Raw genomic sequence first — 17,974 nt, forward strand, 5'->3', positions numbered from 1 at the left:
AAGTGTATAGAATGTTGCAAGCCAACCTGAAATAAATGAATTCCTTCCTGTCTTAAAATTTTTAAAAAAATTATGTAACATCTTAAAACCCTGAGAAATAGTCTTTGTAGTCTAGCATTACCTTAAATGCTTAACATAATAATTTAAACTGGTTGCTTAAATATAGAAAACCGAAAGTATGTTCTAAAATCTTATCATTAAACAATTAACATTCAGCTATATGCTGTGATTATTACAGAAGACACAATATAATAGTGAACAGACTGAGATTGTTTTGGAGGGCAGATGGATGAAAAATTAAGTTGCACTATCAAGGAGAAAAAAGCTTTTGAAATACAGAGCAAGTGGAATTTGAAGATTCGGTCTGAGTCAGCTAACTAGAGAAGGCTGTGTGAAACGAGCAGCTAAGAGGACTAGCAAGGAGTTAGGGAAACAAAGGAAGAGCAAGGAGAGCAGAGAGCAGTATGTGTAAGAGACGAAAAAGATCGGGGCCTCAAGCCATAGCAAAACCCCTTTCTTGGATTCCTGCCCATGCCTGCAGGACATTGTTTTGTATACTGTAAGTAAGCTACAGGAAGGAGGCCGTAGTCACTGCTTTATCTCTAGCACTAACACAGCGCCTGACATGCAGGGGCTGATAAAGCTCTGTGACGTGCTTAATATTAATACCCCTTAAATGTAGTTTGTGGTTGTTTTTAGATTCAGCCTTAACCCTTAATTCCTCTTGTAAAATCCTGATATGCATAGAGTGACGTCTATGGCGTTACCTCATGATTGCTCTTGTCTTCCCCATTCTCGGGAATGGAGTGCTTTCTACCGTGTGGGATTTCTTTGTTTTTTATTGGGAATGGTAACTCACCCTTTAAGCCTTAGCACAGTGGCTGTCTTGCTGAACATCTGTCTTTATTTCCCTTGTGTAAATATAGTACTCTTTAGGGTCCTTTTAGCATGTCTCCATGGAAGAAATCAGGTACGTTATATTCCAGTTGTTGGCTTGCTGCTTGTATTGTTACCAGCCTGTGAAAACAATCAGCTCTTCCTGCAGGAGACAGGATGGGAGCTTTGGATTTTGTACATCTCTAATGCCAAGAAGTGTTTTTGAGCTATACATACCTGGGCATTGTAATCTGTGCCTGTAAGCCTCGAACTTGAGAGGCTGAGACAGGTTTACTCCAAATTTGAGGCTAACCTGAGCTACACAGTAAGCTCAAGTCGATATTAGGCCATAGAGCAAGGTCCTGTCTCAAAATGAAAAAAAAAATACATGCTTTGTGTACAGATATTTGAATTAGTTTTAAATGGCATTTAAAAATATGTTATGGGCTAGGGAGATGGTTCAACAGTTAAAAGCAGAACTCTGAAGTCCTGAGTTCAATTCCCTGCAACCACATGGTGGTTCACCACCACCTGTAATGAAATCTGATGCCCTCTAATGTCTGATGTTCTCTTCTGTCATGCAGCCAGCCATACATGCAAATATACATAAATATACAAATGAAAAAATCTTAAAAAAATAAGGTTAAACATTCTCAAAATGCAGAAGTGTAAGACCTGTTTTAGTAAAAAAGTATCTCTTGTCACTCCATCTACTCAGTTTCCATGTCTGCTAGCGGAAAACCACTGTCTTGATTCTTACACATATCCTCAAGGTTCTTTTACATATATAAGAAAGTACACATTTAGGTTCTTCTTTTTTACACAGAATGCAACCTCTGCAGTGTTTCTCTTAGTGACTGTACCATATTTAACCATTTCGAGCTTTCCAGCTTTTTCCTGTTACCGACAAAGCTATATTTGTACTTCCTTTTCCTCTTCTTGATTATATTAGCAAGTGGTTTATTAGTCTTTTTCCTACCAAAACTTGCCCTAGATTTTAGACTTATCATTAATTCTATTGTCTTACTATTAATAATTTTGGCTTTTATTTTTATTCACGTAAGTCATTTGTTTTGTTTCTTTTCTGTTACTTCATTAATGTCTTGGCCTTTGAGTGAGCTGTTCTATATTTTTGGCATGTGGTGACTTAATGTTCTCTGATACTTGTACAATTTGGCTTCTCTCTGTAGGAGATAGTTTCGTCCTTAGTAATGCTAGAATTGTAAGTGCCCCATCTTTCTCCTGTAGTTGTATTTCTCAGTTTTCTCATTGTTATAAATTCAGAAACATTTTTTTTTTTTTTTTGAGACAGAGTTTCTCTGTGTAGCCGTGGCTGTCCTGCACTTACTTTGTAGACCAAGCTGGCCTCAAACTCACAGTGATCCATCTGCCTCTGCCTCCCAAGTGCTGGGATTAAAGGAGTGCGCTATCACATCCGGCCCAGAACCCTTTCTTTATCCCTTGAATAAGAGACATAACTGGTAGCCCTCAATGGTATGTGTATGTGTGTCTGTCTGTCTGTGTGACAGGAGGAACACAAGAGAGTAGGGTTTAGTGTAAACTGTATAAGCTGGTTAGTCTATTCTGGGCTAAGAAGTGTTAGGAGTAAAAAGTTACTCTTTGACCTATCGGACTATATAATGGCTTAAACTCATTTGAGAGAAAGAACAAGCAAATTCTTTTTATCATCTGTTTAGAATTCTGGCTTCCTTAGCCATCCATATCTTTTCTTTAAGCGTCCTGCCCTAAAATGTTCCTCCTTTTTGTGACACTTTGTTCATCATCCTCCCTTAAGAAGAAGCATCCTACAGAGTGTCTGTTTTTTTCTGTGCCTGAGATTCTTTTTATCTAACCTAACCTGGTCAAAAGTATGCTAGCAGAACCAGAATAGATAGATTAGTAGGTATGTTATTATGACTATAGGAGTCCATAGCTTATATGTAGATCTTAGTAGCGAGTTTAGCTGTTCTCTAGTCTGTACAGTTTGTTGAGGAAAATTATTTATTAAGAAAAACTCTTAAGGACGTTTATCCTCCCCCCCCCCCTTTGAGGAGACAGGGTTTCTCTGTATAGCCTTGGCTGTCCTAGACTCGCTTTGTAGACTAAGCTGGCCTCGAACTCAGAGAAGCACCTGCCTCTTCCTCCCAAGTGCTGAGATTAAAGGCATGTGCCACCACACCCAGCCAGGGGCTGGAAAGATGGCTCAGCAGTTAAGAGCATTGGCTGCTCTAGCATAGGACCCAGATTCAGTTCCCAGCACCCACATGGCAGTTCACAACTGTCTGTAACTCCAGTTCCAGGGCATTTGACACCCTCACAGAGATATATGCAGGCAAAACATCAACAAATACTCATAAAATAAAAATAAATCATTTAAAAATGTATTGGGGCTGGAGAGATGGCTCAGTGGTTAAGAGCACTGCCTGCTCTTCCAAAGGACCCGGGTTCAATTCCCAGCACCCACATGGCAGCTCACAACTGTCTGTAACTCCAAGGTCTGACACCCTCACACCAACACAGATAAATTAAAATTAAATAAAATATTTTTTAAAAATTAAAAAAAAATGTAAAGACATGGCTGACAACTATTAAAAAAACAGTCTTTGTAGAGATGTAATTCACTTAAGTATGCAGTTTGGGGCAGTAAGGATATGCAACCACTGAACTCTGTTTAAAACATTTTTGTATTCTAACTACTCTGACTATAGCAGTTTTCTCTCTGACCCCTTCTGCAGTTCTAAAGAACCACAAGTCTGTTCTTTTTGTATTGATCTGTCTACTGGACATTTCTCTTAAATAGACTCATGCAATACATGGCCCCCTATATACCTGATTTCTTACCTGTAGCATCATGTTTTCGAGATAACCCATTTCCTAGCTGGGACCTGCACTTCAGTCCTTTTTGGAAAGCAGTAGTGTCAACACTGTTTTTCAGCACCATATCTTGTCTGTTTATTAGTTGATGTATCTTTGGTTATTTGCACTGTTTTTTACTACTAGGAATAATGAGTTTTGGCTGTTCTATGGGATTGGTGTAGACATATGTTTAGATTCTTGGGTACATACATAGGAGTAGACTTGATGACTCATACAGCAACTCCATATTTATTAGTCATTTTGAATAACTGCCATGCATTTTCACAGTGGCTGTGCTATTTTACATCCCCACCTACGTGTGCAACAGACATAGAAATAGTTTTCCCTTCTTAAGTTTTTTAAAAATTACATTCATTTATTTATTTAACTTATTATTCGGGGGCGGAGGGATGTCTAGTCGCTGTGCTCATGTGGCTGTCAGAAGACAGTTTTTAAGAATTAGTTCTTTTCTACCATGTGGGCCTGGAAATGGAACTCAGGTTGTTAGGCTTGGTGGTGAGCTCCTTCACTCACTGAGCCGTCTCACTAGCTGCAACCTAGGTTCTCTACATTTTTGTCCACAGTCGTTATAGTCAGTTTTTAAATTGCAGCCAGCCTAGAGGCTGTAAAGTAGAACGTGTGTGTGTGTGTGTGTGTGTGTTTTAATATTTTGTTTCTTGAGATGAGGTCTTGCTATGTTGAACATGCTAGTCTTGAGCTCTTGGGGAGTCAAGAGATCTCCTCTACTTAACCTTCTAAATGCTAAGACCACAGATGCAGAAGAGCACCATACACTTATTGTAGGCTTGGTGATGTGTTGCCTAGTGGCTAGTAAGACTTTTTTTTTTTCCCCATAAGCTTATTAACCATTTGTTTACCTTTGGAACAATGTCAAGTCAAAGCACACACACACTTGGACTTTTGTCTTTTTGTTTTGTTTTTCCTTTGAGGCAAAGCCTTTTATAGCCCAGCCAAGCGTGACCTTGGTTTCTTACCTAGACATGTGCCACCATACCTGGTTTTAAGCAGAACTGTGCATTAAACCTTGGTCTTCATGCATGCTAGAATTATTTGTCTGTCTGTCTGTCTGTCTATCTACCTACCTATTCATTCTTCTCCCCTTTAGTTATATTCATTTTTTTTGTATTCATCTTTTTTTTTTTACAAGGATATTCATCTATAATAAGATCTGGTGCCCTCTTCTGGTGTGCAGTCACACATTCAGGCGGAATACTGTATAAATAATAAATAAATAAATCTTTTTAAAAAGATATTCAAAGTACCTGGTCACCAGATGCCTAATTTGCAAACTTGGAGTAGTTTTGTTGTTGTTATTGTTTTCTGAGTTGACTTTGTATTTTCTTGGTGTAATGTGCAGAACAAAAGATATTAAGTTTAACATAGTTCATTTTTTCACAGTTCTTAAAGGTGTGAGCTGAAACAGGATTTAACTTTCAGTTTTGTCTGTTAGATCATGGTGAAAGTGTCTCCAAAGCTGTTAGTATGTCTCTTAGCTTATGAATTTGAAGGACTCCTCAGAAACAAAGGGCTGTACATTTTCTTAGACTTTCACATATTTTATAATTTGTAATAGCCACACCATAGTCAGATAGAAATTTGAGATTTTTACATGAAATACTTAATCTTTACATATACATATGTGTCTACCACCCAGATCAAGTTATGCATCATTTTCATCATTCTGAAGGCCATGTACCAAAGCTAAATCTTGAGTTTAAAGTGAGAATCAGGGAAAGTACCTTAAAAATCCTTTTTCTTATTTTAATGTATATTATATGTTCTTTTAGTGACTTTGAATCCACATAGAGTTTGCTAGCCAAGTGTTTGAGAGGTAACTGTGCAGAATCTCCTTAGTGTGATGTAAACAACATTCTTCACACATAAAATTTACACTTGATTCTGGATTAGGTGTTTTGTTCGAGACAGGGTCTTTCTGTAACCTCAGCCATCCTGGCACTCACTAGGAAGACCAGGCTGGCTTCGAACTCACAGAGATCCATCTACCTCTTCCTACGAGTGTCTTGGGATTAAATGCTCTGTTGGTTTATTTATTTATTTATTTTATGTTTATTAGTGTGAGGATGTCAGGTCCCCTGGAACTGGAGTTACAGATGGTCGTGAGCTGCCATGTGGGTGCTGGGAATTGAACTCAGGTCCTCTGGAAGAACAGCCAATGCTCTTAACCACTGAGTTACCTCTCCTTTTATTTTATTTCATTTATTTTTTGTGAGACTTTCAAATTGGGTTTCCTCCCTAAATTGAGAGAATCAGAGATACTTGTTTTGTGCTCCCCTTTAACTCTATTAGTATGCTATACCACTTGGTGGCACTGTTTTATTTAGAATGTCAGGACTACAGAAAAAAATGAGCAGGTTACTTGGTTGTGGGTTTCAGAGAAAACGGCCCCAGTCTTTATTATATTTTGTCATTTTGTAATCATATTCCATTTTAGTATTATGTTCTAATTGTGTGCGGACACTGCATGTGTACGTGTTGTATGTGTGTGGCCCAGGCAGGCCATCACATCGGATGTGAAGGGTTAGCACAGCTATGAGAGTTGTCTTTCCTTCTGTGCTGGGGTCAGGCTTAAGTTATCAGACTCGTTGGCAAGTGCTTTTTCCCACTAAGCCATCTTGTTAGTCCCTATTGTAATATTTACTGTGATGAATTTTTAAGTTTTGTTTTATAGTATTGAGAATCAAATCAGGGATCTTACTCGTAAGGAAGCTGTAACTCAGAACGCCTCCAATTTTTAAATTGAGCTACAACGATGTTCTTCATATTCAGTTTTTTCCAAGACAATTTTGAGAAAAAATAAAACTAGTGTCTTTCCACAGTTTAAAAAAAAAAGGTGTTTTTTGGTTTTTTTTTTTTTTTTTCCCAATTTTTTTTTAAAGAAAAAAAGAGGTAGACTGAAGCAGGTTTGTGAGTTCAAGCCAACCAGTCCTATGGAGGTAGCAGGTTTAAAGCCACCTGTACAGAAGGGCTCTACTTGAAGGAAGGTAGAAGGGGCAGGAGTGTTTATTCAGTGCCTGGAAGGCTGTCTCTCTGGAACAAGCATAGGTGAGTTCTTGGTGGGGTTATTGTTGTTTTTCAAGACAGGGTTTCTCTGTGTGGCCTTTGCTGTCTTGGACTCTTTTGTAGACCAGGCTGACCTCGAACTCACAGTGATCACCTTGCCTCTGCCTCCCAAGTGCTGGGATTAAAAGTGTGCACCACCACCACCCAGCTTTGTCTTGTTTTTGAGACAGTCTCACTATGTGATCTTGCCTGGCCTGGAGCTTACTATGTAGACCAGCCTGGATTCAAATTCATGAGCAATCTTTCTGCCTCTGTCTCTCAATACTAGGATTATGGACATGTGCCACCACACTTGACTGTTAAATTTCATTTTAAAAATAGTTACAGGGTAAAGAGGTGAGGGAGGGGGCAGAGAGAAATGTGGATTTGCAAATTCAGTGTGATATTCAGAAAGGGTTTCATTGAAGTAATTTGGATGCAATGAAGGAATAGAGTGTGAGTGTTGGGGAAAGTATATTCTCAAAAGGAAGGAAAGATGCCAAGGTTTTGAGTGAGATAGATGAATGCCAGTGTGCAGAGAGAGAGCAGGAAAGTTGTCAGCTCGCCCCTGACGTCTTCACAGCAGTACTGTGTGCAGGGATTAGCCAGGCCCTTCTAATTTCCAGCTGATTGCTCTGCTGTTCTGTGGCTGCAGTTCTTGAATCTCTGATCTGTGCTTGTGACATCAGAAAAGTGGATGATCCACATTGCTTTAAATTCCTATATTTGAATTTATCATTTGATTTTATTTTTAGACTTTATGTGTATGAATAATTTTTGGCCATATGTGTTTTCGTACCATGTTTGTCTGGTGCCCTCAGAAGTGAGTGTTGGATTCCCTGGCACCAGAGTTACAGGTGATTGTAAGCTGAAACCCTGGTCCTCTAGAAGAGCAACCATCTCTCCAGCACCTATGACAATTATTTATTTAAAAAGACCATTTGCTATTACTGAGTGTAGAAAATTAAGGGTGGAAAACAAAGAACCTAATATTTTAAAGAAAATTTACAATTTGCAGGTTGGTATAAATCCATCCGTTAATACAAGAAAATTGAGTTTGTTTCAGGTTTTAAAAAATACAGTATTTTGAGCCGGGCGTGGTGGCGCACGCCTTTAATCCCAGCACTCGGGAGGCAGAGGCAGGCGGATCGCTGTGAGTTCGAGGCCAGCCTGGTCTACAAAGTGAGTCCAGGATGGCCAAGGCTACACAGAGAAACCCTGTCTCAAAAAACCAAAAAAAAACCAAAAAACCAAAAACAAAAACAGTATTTCATGTATATATGTCTGAGTGTGTGTGTGTGTGTGTGTGTATGTGTGTGTGTGTTTAAGTACTGCTTGTGTACATGAGCCATTGGAAGTCAGAAGAGGAAGTTATATCCTTTGGAACTGGAGTTACAGGTGATTGTGAGCCACTGTGTTGCTGCTGAGAATCAAACCTGGGTCCTTTGCAAGAGCAGTAAACACTGTTAACCACAGAGCTGCTTTTCCACTCCTCCAGGAGTTTTTGGGGTTTGTTTGTTTGTTTGTTTTGTTTTGTTTTAAACAGTAGCAACATCCAGGAAATCTTAAGAAATACCTTGGTTTTATAATATTAAGGAGTGATGTGGCCCACATCATGTCAATTTTGTTTGTTTGTTTTTTCATGTCCATTTAGTATATTAGATACTTAACTTTCAACAGATAAACCTTTTAAATACCTAAAGTTTGATGATAAATGTTTGGATTGAAAATACTTTAAAATCTTCTTAAAATATGATTTTCAATTTGTATTTAAGATATGAGTACATAGCTACTACAGTCTTGCATTTGTCTTGTTATTTCTGAAGTGTTAACTATAGTAGCCATCTCAGAGAGAGAATATTATTAACAAGTTGAGTAATATGTGCGTATGTATATTAGGATTAGGACTAGCCCTGCTACATTAAGGTTTTTTTTTAATTCTTAAGTTTTGTTTTTTAAATTTGCCACAGTATATGTGTGAATGTCAGAGAATAGTCTGAGGAACATGTTTCTTTCCTTCCACTCTGTGGGTCATGTGGGTTGAATTTTCTCTGATCTTCAAGTTTTGTTTGGTGTTTTTGTTCAAAAATTTTTTTTTGTCTAACTTAAGAATAGGCAATCCTCTTCCCTTTTTATAATAGTAGAAATTCTGATGTTAAGGGGCAGTCTTTCATCAGTCATGAAAAGATTTTGTTAAAAGACAAAATGTTAAAACACAAATGTTTTTATTTTGGTTTATTTGTTTATTTGTTTTTGTGTTAGTGTGTTAGCCACACACTGCTGTTGGCTAGAGTAAGCTCTTATATAAGACAGGGATTCTCTGTGTAGTCCTGGCTATCTTGGACTTGCTTTTGTAGACCAGGTTGGCCTCAAACTCACAGACATCCATTTGCCTCTGCCTCCCAAGTGCTGGGATTAGAGGCGTGTACCACAGCATTTTAAAGGAAGTTATAAGGGTCAAAGAAAAACTCCATGTTTTTTAATAGTTTAGCCATGAATTTACTTTTCCTTCCCTTAATACCGTATTTCCAGTGTTCCTTTACCCCATTTGTCTAAGGGTCAATCTGATTCTAATTCTAAATCTAATTTGTAGCTTGCTATGATGGGTAGGCCTTTAGTGATAATGACCTGTTTTCCTACATTAGTCAGTAATGCAGGGGTGCATTTGGGGATAGTTAAGAATTGTAGGATTACTTGTTTGTGTTCCAAGAACTTCCAGCTGTCATCGTTTCGACTGTTTGTATGGTGTTTACTTCCCCTTTCTCTGTACTGCTGTTCCTACTGCTGCCAGCACAGTTACTTTTGTTTCCGCTTAATGCTCTCATCTCCAGCCTGTGTGATGTGCTGGGTGTTGAGTAAATAAGTAATCAAGTTGTGTAAGGTACAAGCTGTGATATGAATGGAAAATAAATTGTAGTTTGTGTGTTGCTTCCAGTTAGCAGTGGCTGCCTGGAGTATTGGGTTAAGTAAGCAGGACCCTGGAGCTGCATCCATGTTTAATGGGAAAGAATGCTGTAAGTAGGATGAGGTGATAGCGTGACTGCCAGCCACACACTGCTGTTGGCTAGAGTAAGGCCTTATAGGAGGATCTGCACGGGTTTTGTGATGAACTCGCATCTTTTGATACGTTAATATCTTAAGTACTTCTTAGTTCTTCCTTACTTTCTTACTTCAGAAATTGAGATTTCCAAATGACTTACCCCTGGATAAATAAAGGAAGTAGTTTGAGAGGATTTTGATTTGCAGTATTTAAGTTGCCTTTAGGTTTGTAAATATTTTGCTATTGACTAATTATATAATTTGAAATTTAAGCCATGTCAGAATGCATTTTCTTCACATAGTATTTCATATATCAAAATTACGTACCTAGCCAGGCAGTGGTGGCACACACCTTTAATCCCAGTCCTTGGGAATCAAGCGGCTGGCAGATCTCTGTGAGTTCAAGGCCAGCCTGGTCTACAAAGTGAGTCCAGAACAGCCAAGGCTACACAGAGAAACGCTGTCTCAAAAACAAAGCAAAACAAAACCCTCAAACCAAAACCAGACCGAACCAAAAAAACCAAACCTAGTCAAAATACAGACTAGAAACTGCCAGGTTATTAATATACTTTTATAAGGCTTACTGAATTTTCAGAAACTTCATAGTGCAATAAGTTGGCATATCTGAATGATTATTAGCTTTTTAAAAAAATAATTTACTATATGAGTAAATATGAGTAAGTTTAAGTTTTTAAATGAATGATTTCTTGTGTGTTTTTCTTCTTACACAAATCACATATAACTTTTGCAGGTTGGACTTGCTACCATTTTATGCAAGATTGGTTGCTACATTGCATCCCTGCATGTCTGATGTAGCAGAGGATCTTTGTTCCATGCTGAGGGGGGATTTCAGATTTCATGTATGTATTTAAGCATTTATTTTGTAATATGTATATATTCTAATAAATTGAGTGAGGACTCTTTGTTTGGATATAGTTTTGTTGATAAAGCATACTTTGAAGTTGATAGTGGCACAACAGTTGAGAATTTATAGAATTCTAAATTTTTAAAATGTAGGTGTATTTAATAAAGCATAAAGTTGATAATGCTGCTCCACCTGGGAGGGAAGTTGTTACTCTCTTGTCTTCCCAGTATAGATACTGTACTTTTTGTTTTTATAAATTAAAAACCATTCTCTAAGGTTAAGACACATGCCTTGTTATTGATACCAGAAGAAAGAGAATTAGTCACAAAGAAAGTTGAGTATGCTTCCCCAGAAGTGCCTCTTTAGGTATTGAGTTCCAAAAATGGGAAGTATAGCAGCTTTCCATATATTCTAAGATGTCAGTGAATTCTGTTGTTACCTGTCTTTTATTGATTCTCGCATTAAGAAATTTTATCTTGGATAGTGTTTAGTTCTTTTTTTTTTTTTTTTTAAACACTCTGATAAATACCAGATCTTTTGCCAATTAGCTTCCCTTCTTTTCCAGTTTTACAAAGCGAACAGACTCTTAGTAGTTCGCCTGTCCTACTTATTCAGTCACCTTATGGAAGTAATACATTAGAACCTCAAATGCAGGGTAATGGGTGACAGTGACACTGATAGTGACTGAAAGTGGACATCGGTAGACTTTGAAACAACTTAAAGTTTAAATGTTACATTGCCTAATGAAAAGTTCTGTTTACCAACTGTACAGTAAGTTGTTTGGAATGCCAGTAGAACCATTTCCCCCAGCCCACTCCCCAGTGTTCAGTAAACACTATTGTACTCACTATTTACAAGTCAGTAGTATTTTTGAGCACTCAAAAGAGAGCAGCTATTTCCTGAGGTCAGGAAATATGATGTACATATAAAAGCCAGAGGGAAATAATAAATTATGATTGCACACTTGCAAAATGATGTGTTGGGGAGCGAGGACTTTAAGTTCAGAGCATGAAAATCTCATGAGGGACAGAATGATCTTATTATTTCTTGTACTATCTTTGTGATTAGGATTTTCCTGGGCCGTGTTTTGCTTAAGTGTGGTTTAGATTTTCATAGGCAGTAGTGAGCCAGGTAAGCTTTTAGAGAACTTGGGAAACACTGAGCTCATTAAAGCTTAACAGTTTTGTTTTTGTTTTATTATAAAACTTCTCAAAACTTTGTAGGGTGACTGTGCTCTGTGAGTGTCCTAGCGTATGAGTACATGTCTCATAAAGAACACACTTTGATAAATGCTGCTACTGCAGGGACAGATACAGCACAAGTCATATTCTCGGTGATGTCATCGGTCCCTTGTGCTAATGAGGAGCTATCAGACCAATGAACACTATGAAGGTGCTGTATTAATTATGTGCATCGATATTTCAACTAAGCTCCAAATTAAGTAAAACACAAATTGTTGGACTAAGTATGATTAGTGTATTTGGTGAAAAACTTAAAATTAAGAGCATTCTATACGTGCGTGCTTCTCTTACTCTTTTTTTGAAATGGAAGTTGAAGGAATTATCATAATTTATACTGCTGCAGTCTTTGGGGCTCACTGCTCTCAGAATAGGAAAGAAGCTAGTTGTGGTAACTGATTACTTTCCATCTCTCCAGGATCTCTCCTTCCTAATTTCCTAATCTGTAAACTTTCTTTCCTAATTTATATCTGTTTGGCTTTAAATGTATTTAATATACAAGTATTATCAAAGGAAAGCAAAGTAACAGCTACAAATCCCACATATGTCAGTCTGGTTAACACAGTACACCCTAGAACACCAATTTTTCATCTTCTCCTTATTTTGAGACAGAGAACCATGTATCCCAGGCTAGCCTCTAGTTCACTGTGTAGTGGAGGTGACCTTGAATTCATGGGGATGACCTTGAACTGGGATTATAGGCATGTGCCACCACATCCTGGGTTTTTTTTTTTAATTGGGATTTTATTTTTAGGTTATAATTTTTTTCCCTAAGACCCTCATAGCAATGCCATTGATAAAGACCACTAAGTTTTCCTGATTAACCATTAGTTGATGTCCCTACAGATTCTGAACCACTGGACTCAGCTGATTTTTTTAGAGGGAATCCTTCTGGCTTTACTATGCTAACATTGTGATGTAGGCTTAGTTACTGAGGTGCTGAACAGGTCTATTTAATGAGAATAATTTTGCTCCTTGAAGCAGTATTTGTTCTAAGAATTAAATGAGATAGTCTGTAAATAGCACAGTGACTAATAGAAATATTATTGATAGTTCTTCCTCTTATACTACCTATTTTCCTGACTTTTACTTATGTTTATTATCTTTAATCTTTTTTAAAGCTTAGCCTTTGTTTGCCCTACTTTTTTGTTTTTTAGAGGCAGGATGCCATATAGTTCAGGCCAGCTTTAAACTCAGAATTGTAGCAGAGGCTGACTTTGAATTTATCATCTTTATGCCACCTCCCAAGTGCTGGGGTTACAGGTGTGTACTACCACACCTCAGTCAATCGTGCTTCTTGACTGGGAACACAGTTATCTGCCTTCAATTGATGTCTGTTTTCCCAACAACTTCAAGTCACCAAATTAGTGTCTCTTGCTAGAGCCTCTCCAGTGCATAGTAGTTTCCTTGTCTTTTTAGAAAACAGTTGTGTCCACAGAACAGACGCATTACTCTCTACTAAACATCTTTATACTTTACTTCACTGATTGCACTTCTGTATTTCCCCATGAATTCAGTGTATTTTTATTTCACTGTTAAGATCCTCTCATATTTAGTATCTAATGTTCACCAAATTCTTGTTGTCACAACATTTGAAACACACCAATTCTAGCTACTTCTCATCTTACCCACTGCCACTGTCTTTCATAATTCACAGCTCGAGTTATGACAATGGCTCTTTAACCAGGTTTCCCTGTCTCTGTCTTCTATCTAGGTCCAATATATTGCCACAATATGATCATATTTGCCCCCTTAAGAATCTCAGCTGAGAAGTAAAGCTGATAAAAACTATATGTAGTCAAAGAAATTCTAGTTAAACAATGGATTTGCTAATTTGACAGATCAATAAAGCTAATAGAAGTGAGAAATCAACATTCTTACATACTTCAATCAGGTAAGAATTTAGATAAACACTTTGGCAATATGTTTCAAGATCGATAGAGACATTCATACATTGAACAGCTCTGAGGAAAAAAAAATTAAAGCTTTGTTTACATCATGAACTGTATTAGGAAAATCTGATTATCTCAAAGCACAACAGTAGGTTTTTTTTAAAGGGTCAGATAATCATGGTGCCAAAGTGACACAGAGTCACCAAAAATAGTTTTTCATAAAATTTTGTCTTTAGGTAGTGCAACTATGAGGAATACTTTTGTTTCTACTATTCTTTGTCTTCCAAACTTTATCAGAGTCTACTTCCTAAACGAAGGAGAGGGCAGCTTTGTTTACGTAAGTTATCCTCACTGACATTCTAAAAAATGGTCTTTCCACATTCTTTTAATTAAAATTCTTTATTGGTGTATTAGCTTTTCGTAACTGACCAAAATACTTGACATAAACAACCTAGGAGAGGAAGGATGTGCTTTGTTCATTGTTTTGAGAGTTGCATCAGTGATTGCCTGGCTCCATGTTTTTGGGCAGAGCATCACGATGGCGGGAATGTGTAGTAAGGGCCTTTCATGTTATAATGGATGGGAAGTAGAAAGTGAGGAGGAGGACAGGGAGTAGGTATAGTCTTCAGAGGCACCCCCCCTCCCCCCGTGGTCCACCTCTCCCTCCTAGGGCCTGCTTCCCAAAAGTTCACAGTGTTCATCAGATAAGCTTTTAGAAACGTTCATAGTCAAACTAAAACAAAGGGAATACAAATATATTTATATAGTATATTTATATTTTAATATATGTGATTTTTAAACTTACATTTGCAGTTGTAACACTTTATGTATAGTATAGAACATAAACTAAATGAAAACTGTGAGGAAAGTGTATGAATAAAAGTTTCAAATTTATCCTCAGCCCCCAGTTCCTGTCCCAGCAGATGACTGTACACTTTACTTTTGACCAGTGTTTTACCAAATTAAGAAATATATATGTAAATTAAGGCATATTACTTATGGCCTCAGAACAAATTACAACGTTAGCATAAAATAGATTTGTAGAAAAGTATGCTGAACTATTTAGTGGATAAAGTTCATGTAAAGTCAAAAGAACAAATTAAAGAGGGAAAGCGTGTCTTTTTGGACAAGTATCTTTTAGTCCTTCGAGAATGGCCAACAGTTTCTTTCTTATAGGGGAGTAGTAAATGATGGGCATAAAATAGTTTTAAAGATTTTTATGTGGGCATATCTGAAGAGATTATTTGGTATGCACACTAATTTAGTAATTAATTCAGTTTCATCTATCTTCAGTACTGACTTGGAAGCAGCATTTTCTTAAGGACAATTGATAATGCAAGTAGAATCCTACAATAGTAACCACTGAACATATAAACAAATATGTATTGCTGATTATACTTAGTTTTGCAGAAGTATTGCATCTCAGCCTTTTGGCAAAGATCAAGTGTAGTTTTGTGTAAAATCTTTGATATCTTTGATTATAAGTTTTAAAGAAATGATGGTGAAAAATTCTGAATGAGGAGTTAGAATAACTTCGTGGGGTCGTCTCCCCCAGGTACAGTCCTTTAAAGCAGTTACAGTCCTTTAAAGTCTTTTCAGCTTCTCTTTTGAACATCAGGAGTGGAGATAATTGGTTTCCATTTTAAAGTTTTCATAATTTTGAAGGGAAGGAAAAACAGGGAAAAAAAAAAAAAGATCTTATAGAATGGGGAGTAAAATAGTGATTACTAGGGCTGCGGAGATGGCTATGTGCTTAAGAGTACTTGCTCACAGCCAAGGCTACACAGAGAAATCCTGGCTGGAAGCCTCTCCCCTCACCCCGCAAAGAGTGCTTGCTCTTGCAGAGGACCTGAGTTTGGTTGCCAACACCTACATGTTGGCATATGTAACTCCACTTCCAAGGGATCCCACATGTTTCTCTGTCCTTCACAAGCACCAGGCACACACATGATGCAGTGATGCACTTGTCGGCATTTGCACACACACATAAATTAAAAATAAATCTTTTTAAAAAGTGATTACCAGTACCTGTGAAGGTGGGAACAATGCGAAGAGAGTAGCTAGTAGGTATATGGAACGCCACTGCGTGATAAGAGTAACTCTCAATGTCCCACAGTAGCGCAGCTTAACTGCAGTAGCTAACAAATTTCAAAGTAGCTAGTAGGGCTTGGTGGGAGCTCAGAGATAGAACACACTTGTTCTGCTCTGGCTGTAGTTTCTCTTTGTCTCTAATCACAGAGATCTTTTATCTGTCAATAATGTGACTAAAGTTTTCTGGAATGTTTGTGACTTTGCTTTTGCCTAATATACCTTTGTTGATACTTGAGCTTAGATTTAGTAATAGTAACCTCCAAGTTTGCTCTAGAGTTTTAATAAACGTGATTTTATTTTAAAGTCATCACTAAAGAGCCTGGATATACTGTCACACACCTGTAATCCTAGCACTCAAGGAGACAGAGACAGGATTGCTGCCAGTTTAAAACTACCCGGTCTATGTAGGAAGCTTCAAGTCAGCAGGGCTACATAAAGACCCATTCTCAACTATCAGTCAAACAAACAAACAAATAAAAAACCCCAAATTCTAAAAAGTCTAAATACCTATCTCTGTTTGCTATAGAAAGTAGACACCTAAAAGTCAACAAATTCCACAGAGTTCTTAGGTGTCTGGTTTATAAAAGCTCAATAAAATAATGATCATGAAGTATGGCTGCTCATGAGGTTATACGTTGGTTTTTGTTTTTGTTTTTGTTTTTAAACTGGGAAGTCCATCATATTATGGAAGAGTGAAGTAAATTTCAATTGACAGTTGGGAAATTTGAGTCCTGGTGTTGACCCTAGTCAAGTCTTTTGATGCTTACGGGATCTGTCTTCCCTTTCTCCTGTTCTCTCCCCCTTCTTCTCTCCCTGCTCCCCTTCCCCCGCTGCACGAGAACTTTTCTTTCCCTGAAGGCTAAAATATGGATAAAAATAAGTGGGCATTAATATTCTGGAAAGAGCACTGAATTAATTGGAGATGCTACAATCTCATGATCATTGTTTATATAATAGATTTCTAGACTGTAATCTGGATTTCTTATGAAAATATAATTTGTAGTTAAATCTAATTACATTTATCTCAGTATGTTCCTATTATGCTGGTTTAATGGAATTTTGCTACATTTGATTTTTTAAAAAATATATGTATCAGTGTAGACCTGAAACTTGACACATGGTCATTTCTGGTAATGAAAATAACAGTGAATATATTACATGTTTCATTGCAGTGAGTTATAATAAATATGTTCCTCATATAATAACATCTGAAAATAATTTTCACTTAGCTTTTAGCATTTATATTTTTTAAAGCAGCATTTCCTAAAGTGTGTTCTTAAAATACAAATCTGATGTGCTGTTAACTGGTAGTCATTAATATTATATTAAAAAAGGCATATACTACTAAATAACTTTGAGAAATACTGATTTAAATTAAACAGATTAGTTTGAGAGCTTCTTTAAGCCTGAAAAAAATAATGTATTGGCTCCCTAAATTTCTTGATCATGGAGTAGTTTTGCAGAGCACTTCTTAGAATTAGTGTGGACAACATGAACAAATTTTTCCTTAAAGTAACTTGAAAACAAGAAATCTTACTTAATTTATTTTAACCATTTGGAGTAAATTAAACCATATTAAGGTAGTTTTTAGTATAAGTATTCAATATGTTAGTTATCTAAGCAATGCCCGTTTAATTTATAGGTACGAAAAAAGGACCAGATCAACATTGAAACAAAGAATAAAACTGTTCGTTTTATTGGAGAACTAACCAAGTTTAAGATGTTCACCAAAAATGATACACTGCATTGTCTAAAGGTAAGTGCTGCAATGCTTTTAATAGAAAAAATGTAAGTTTAAATAAAAGTTGTAGGTGAAATGAATGATTAAATGTTTTAATTAAATAATTAAATATTGAATGATTAACTTAAATCAAAGTTAATTTGTGAAAGGAATATTATTAAATACATGACCAAAATAGAAAACAAATGGCAAGATGGTAGATACAAATGTGGGAATATCAGTAATGAAATAAAAGGGACAAAATCTATCAAGTAAAAGCCATATGAGTACAATACTGGGTCAAAAGAACTTTGTG

At 36.9% G+C, this 17,974-nt stretch overlaps 1 protein-coding gene across 1 annotated transcript in view; it reads left to right on the plus strand.

Moving 5' to 3' along the window:
• Positions 1–17,974, plus strand: part of Upf2 (UPF2 regulator of nonsense mediated mRNA decay) — a 103,129-nt gene that overhangs the window by 46,629 nt on the left and 38,526 nt on the right. The window contains exons 9-10 of the mRNA XM_051151359.1: positions 10,604–10,712; positions 17,581–17,694. Coding sequence (XP_051007316.1) covers positions 10,604–10,712; positions 17,581–17,694 — 223 coding nt within the window. The remainder of the gene's footprint in view (positions 1–10,603; positions 10,713–17,580; positions 17,695–17,974) is intronic.

Source organism: Acomys russatus, chromosome 9, assembly GCF_903995435.1.
Source record: "Acomys russatus chromosome 9, mAcoRus1.1, whole genome shotgun sequence".
NCBI classification, from domain to species: Eukaryota; Metazoa; Chordata; class Mammalia; order Rodentia; family Muridae; genus Acomys; species Acomys russatus.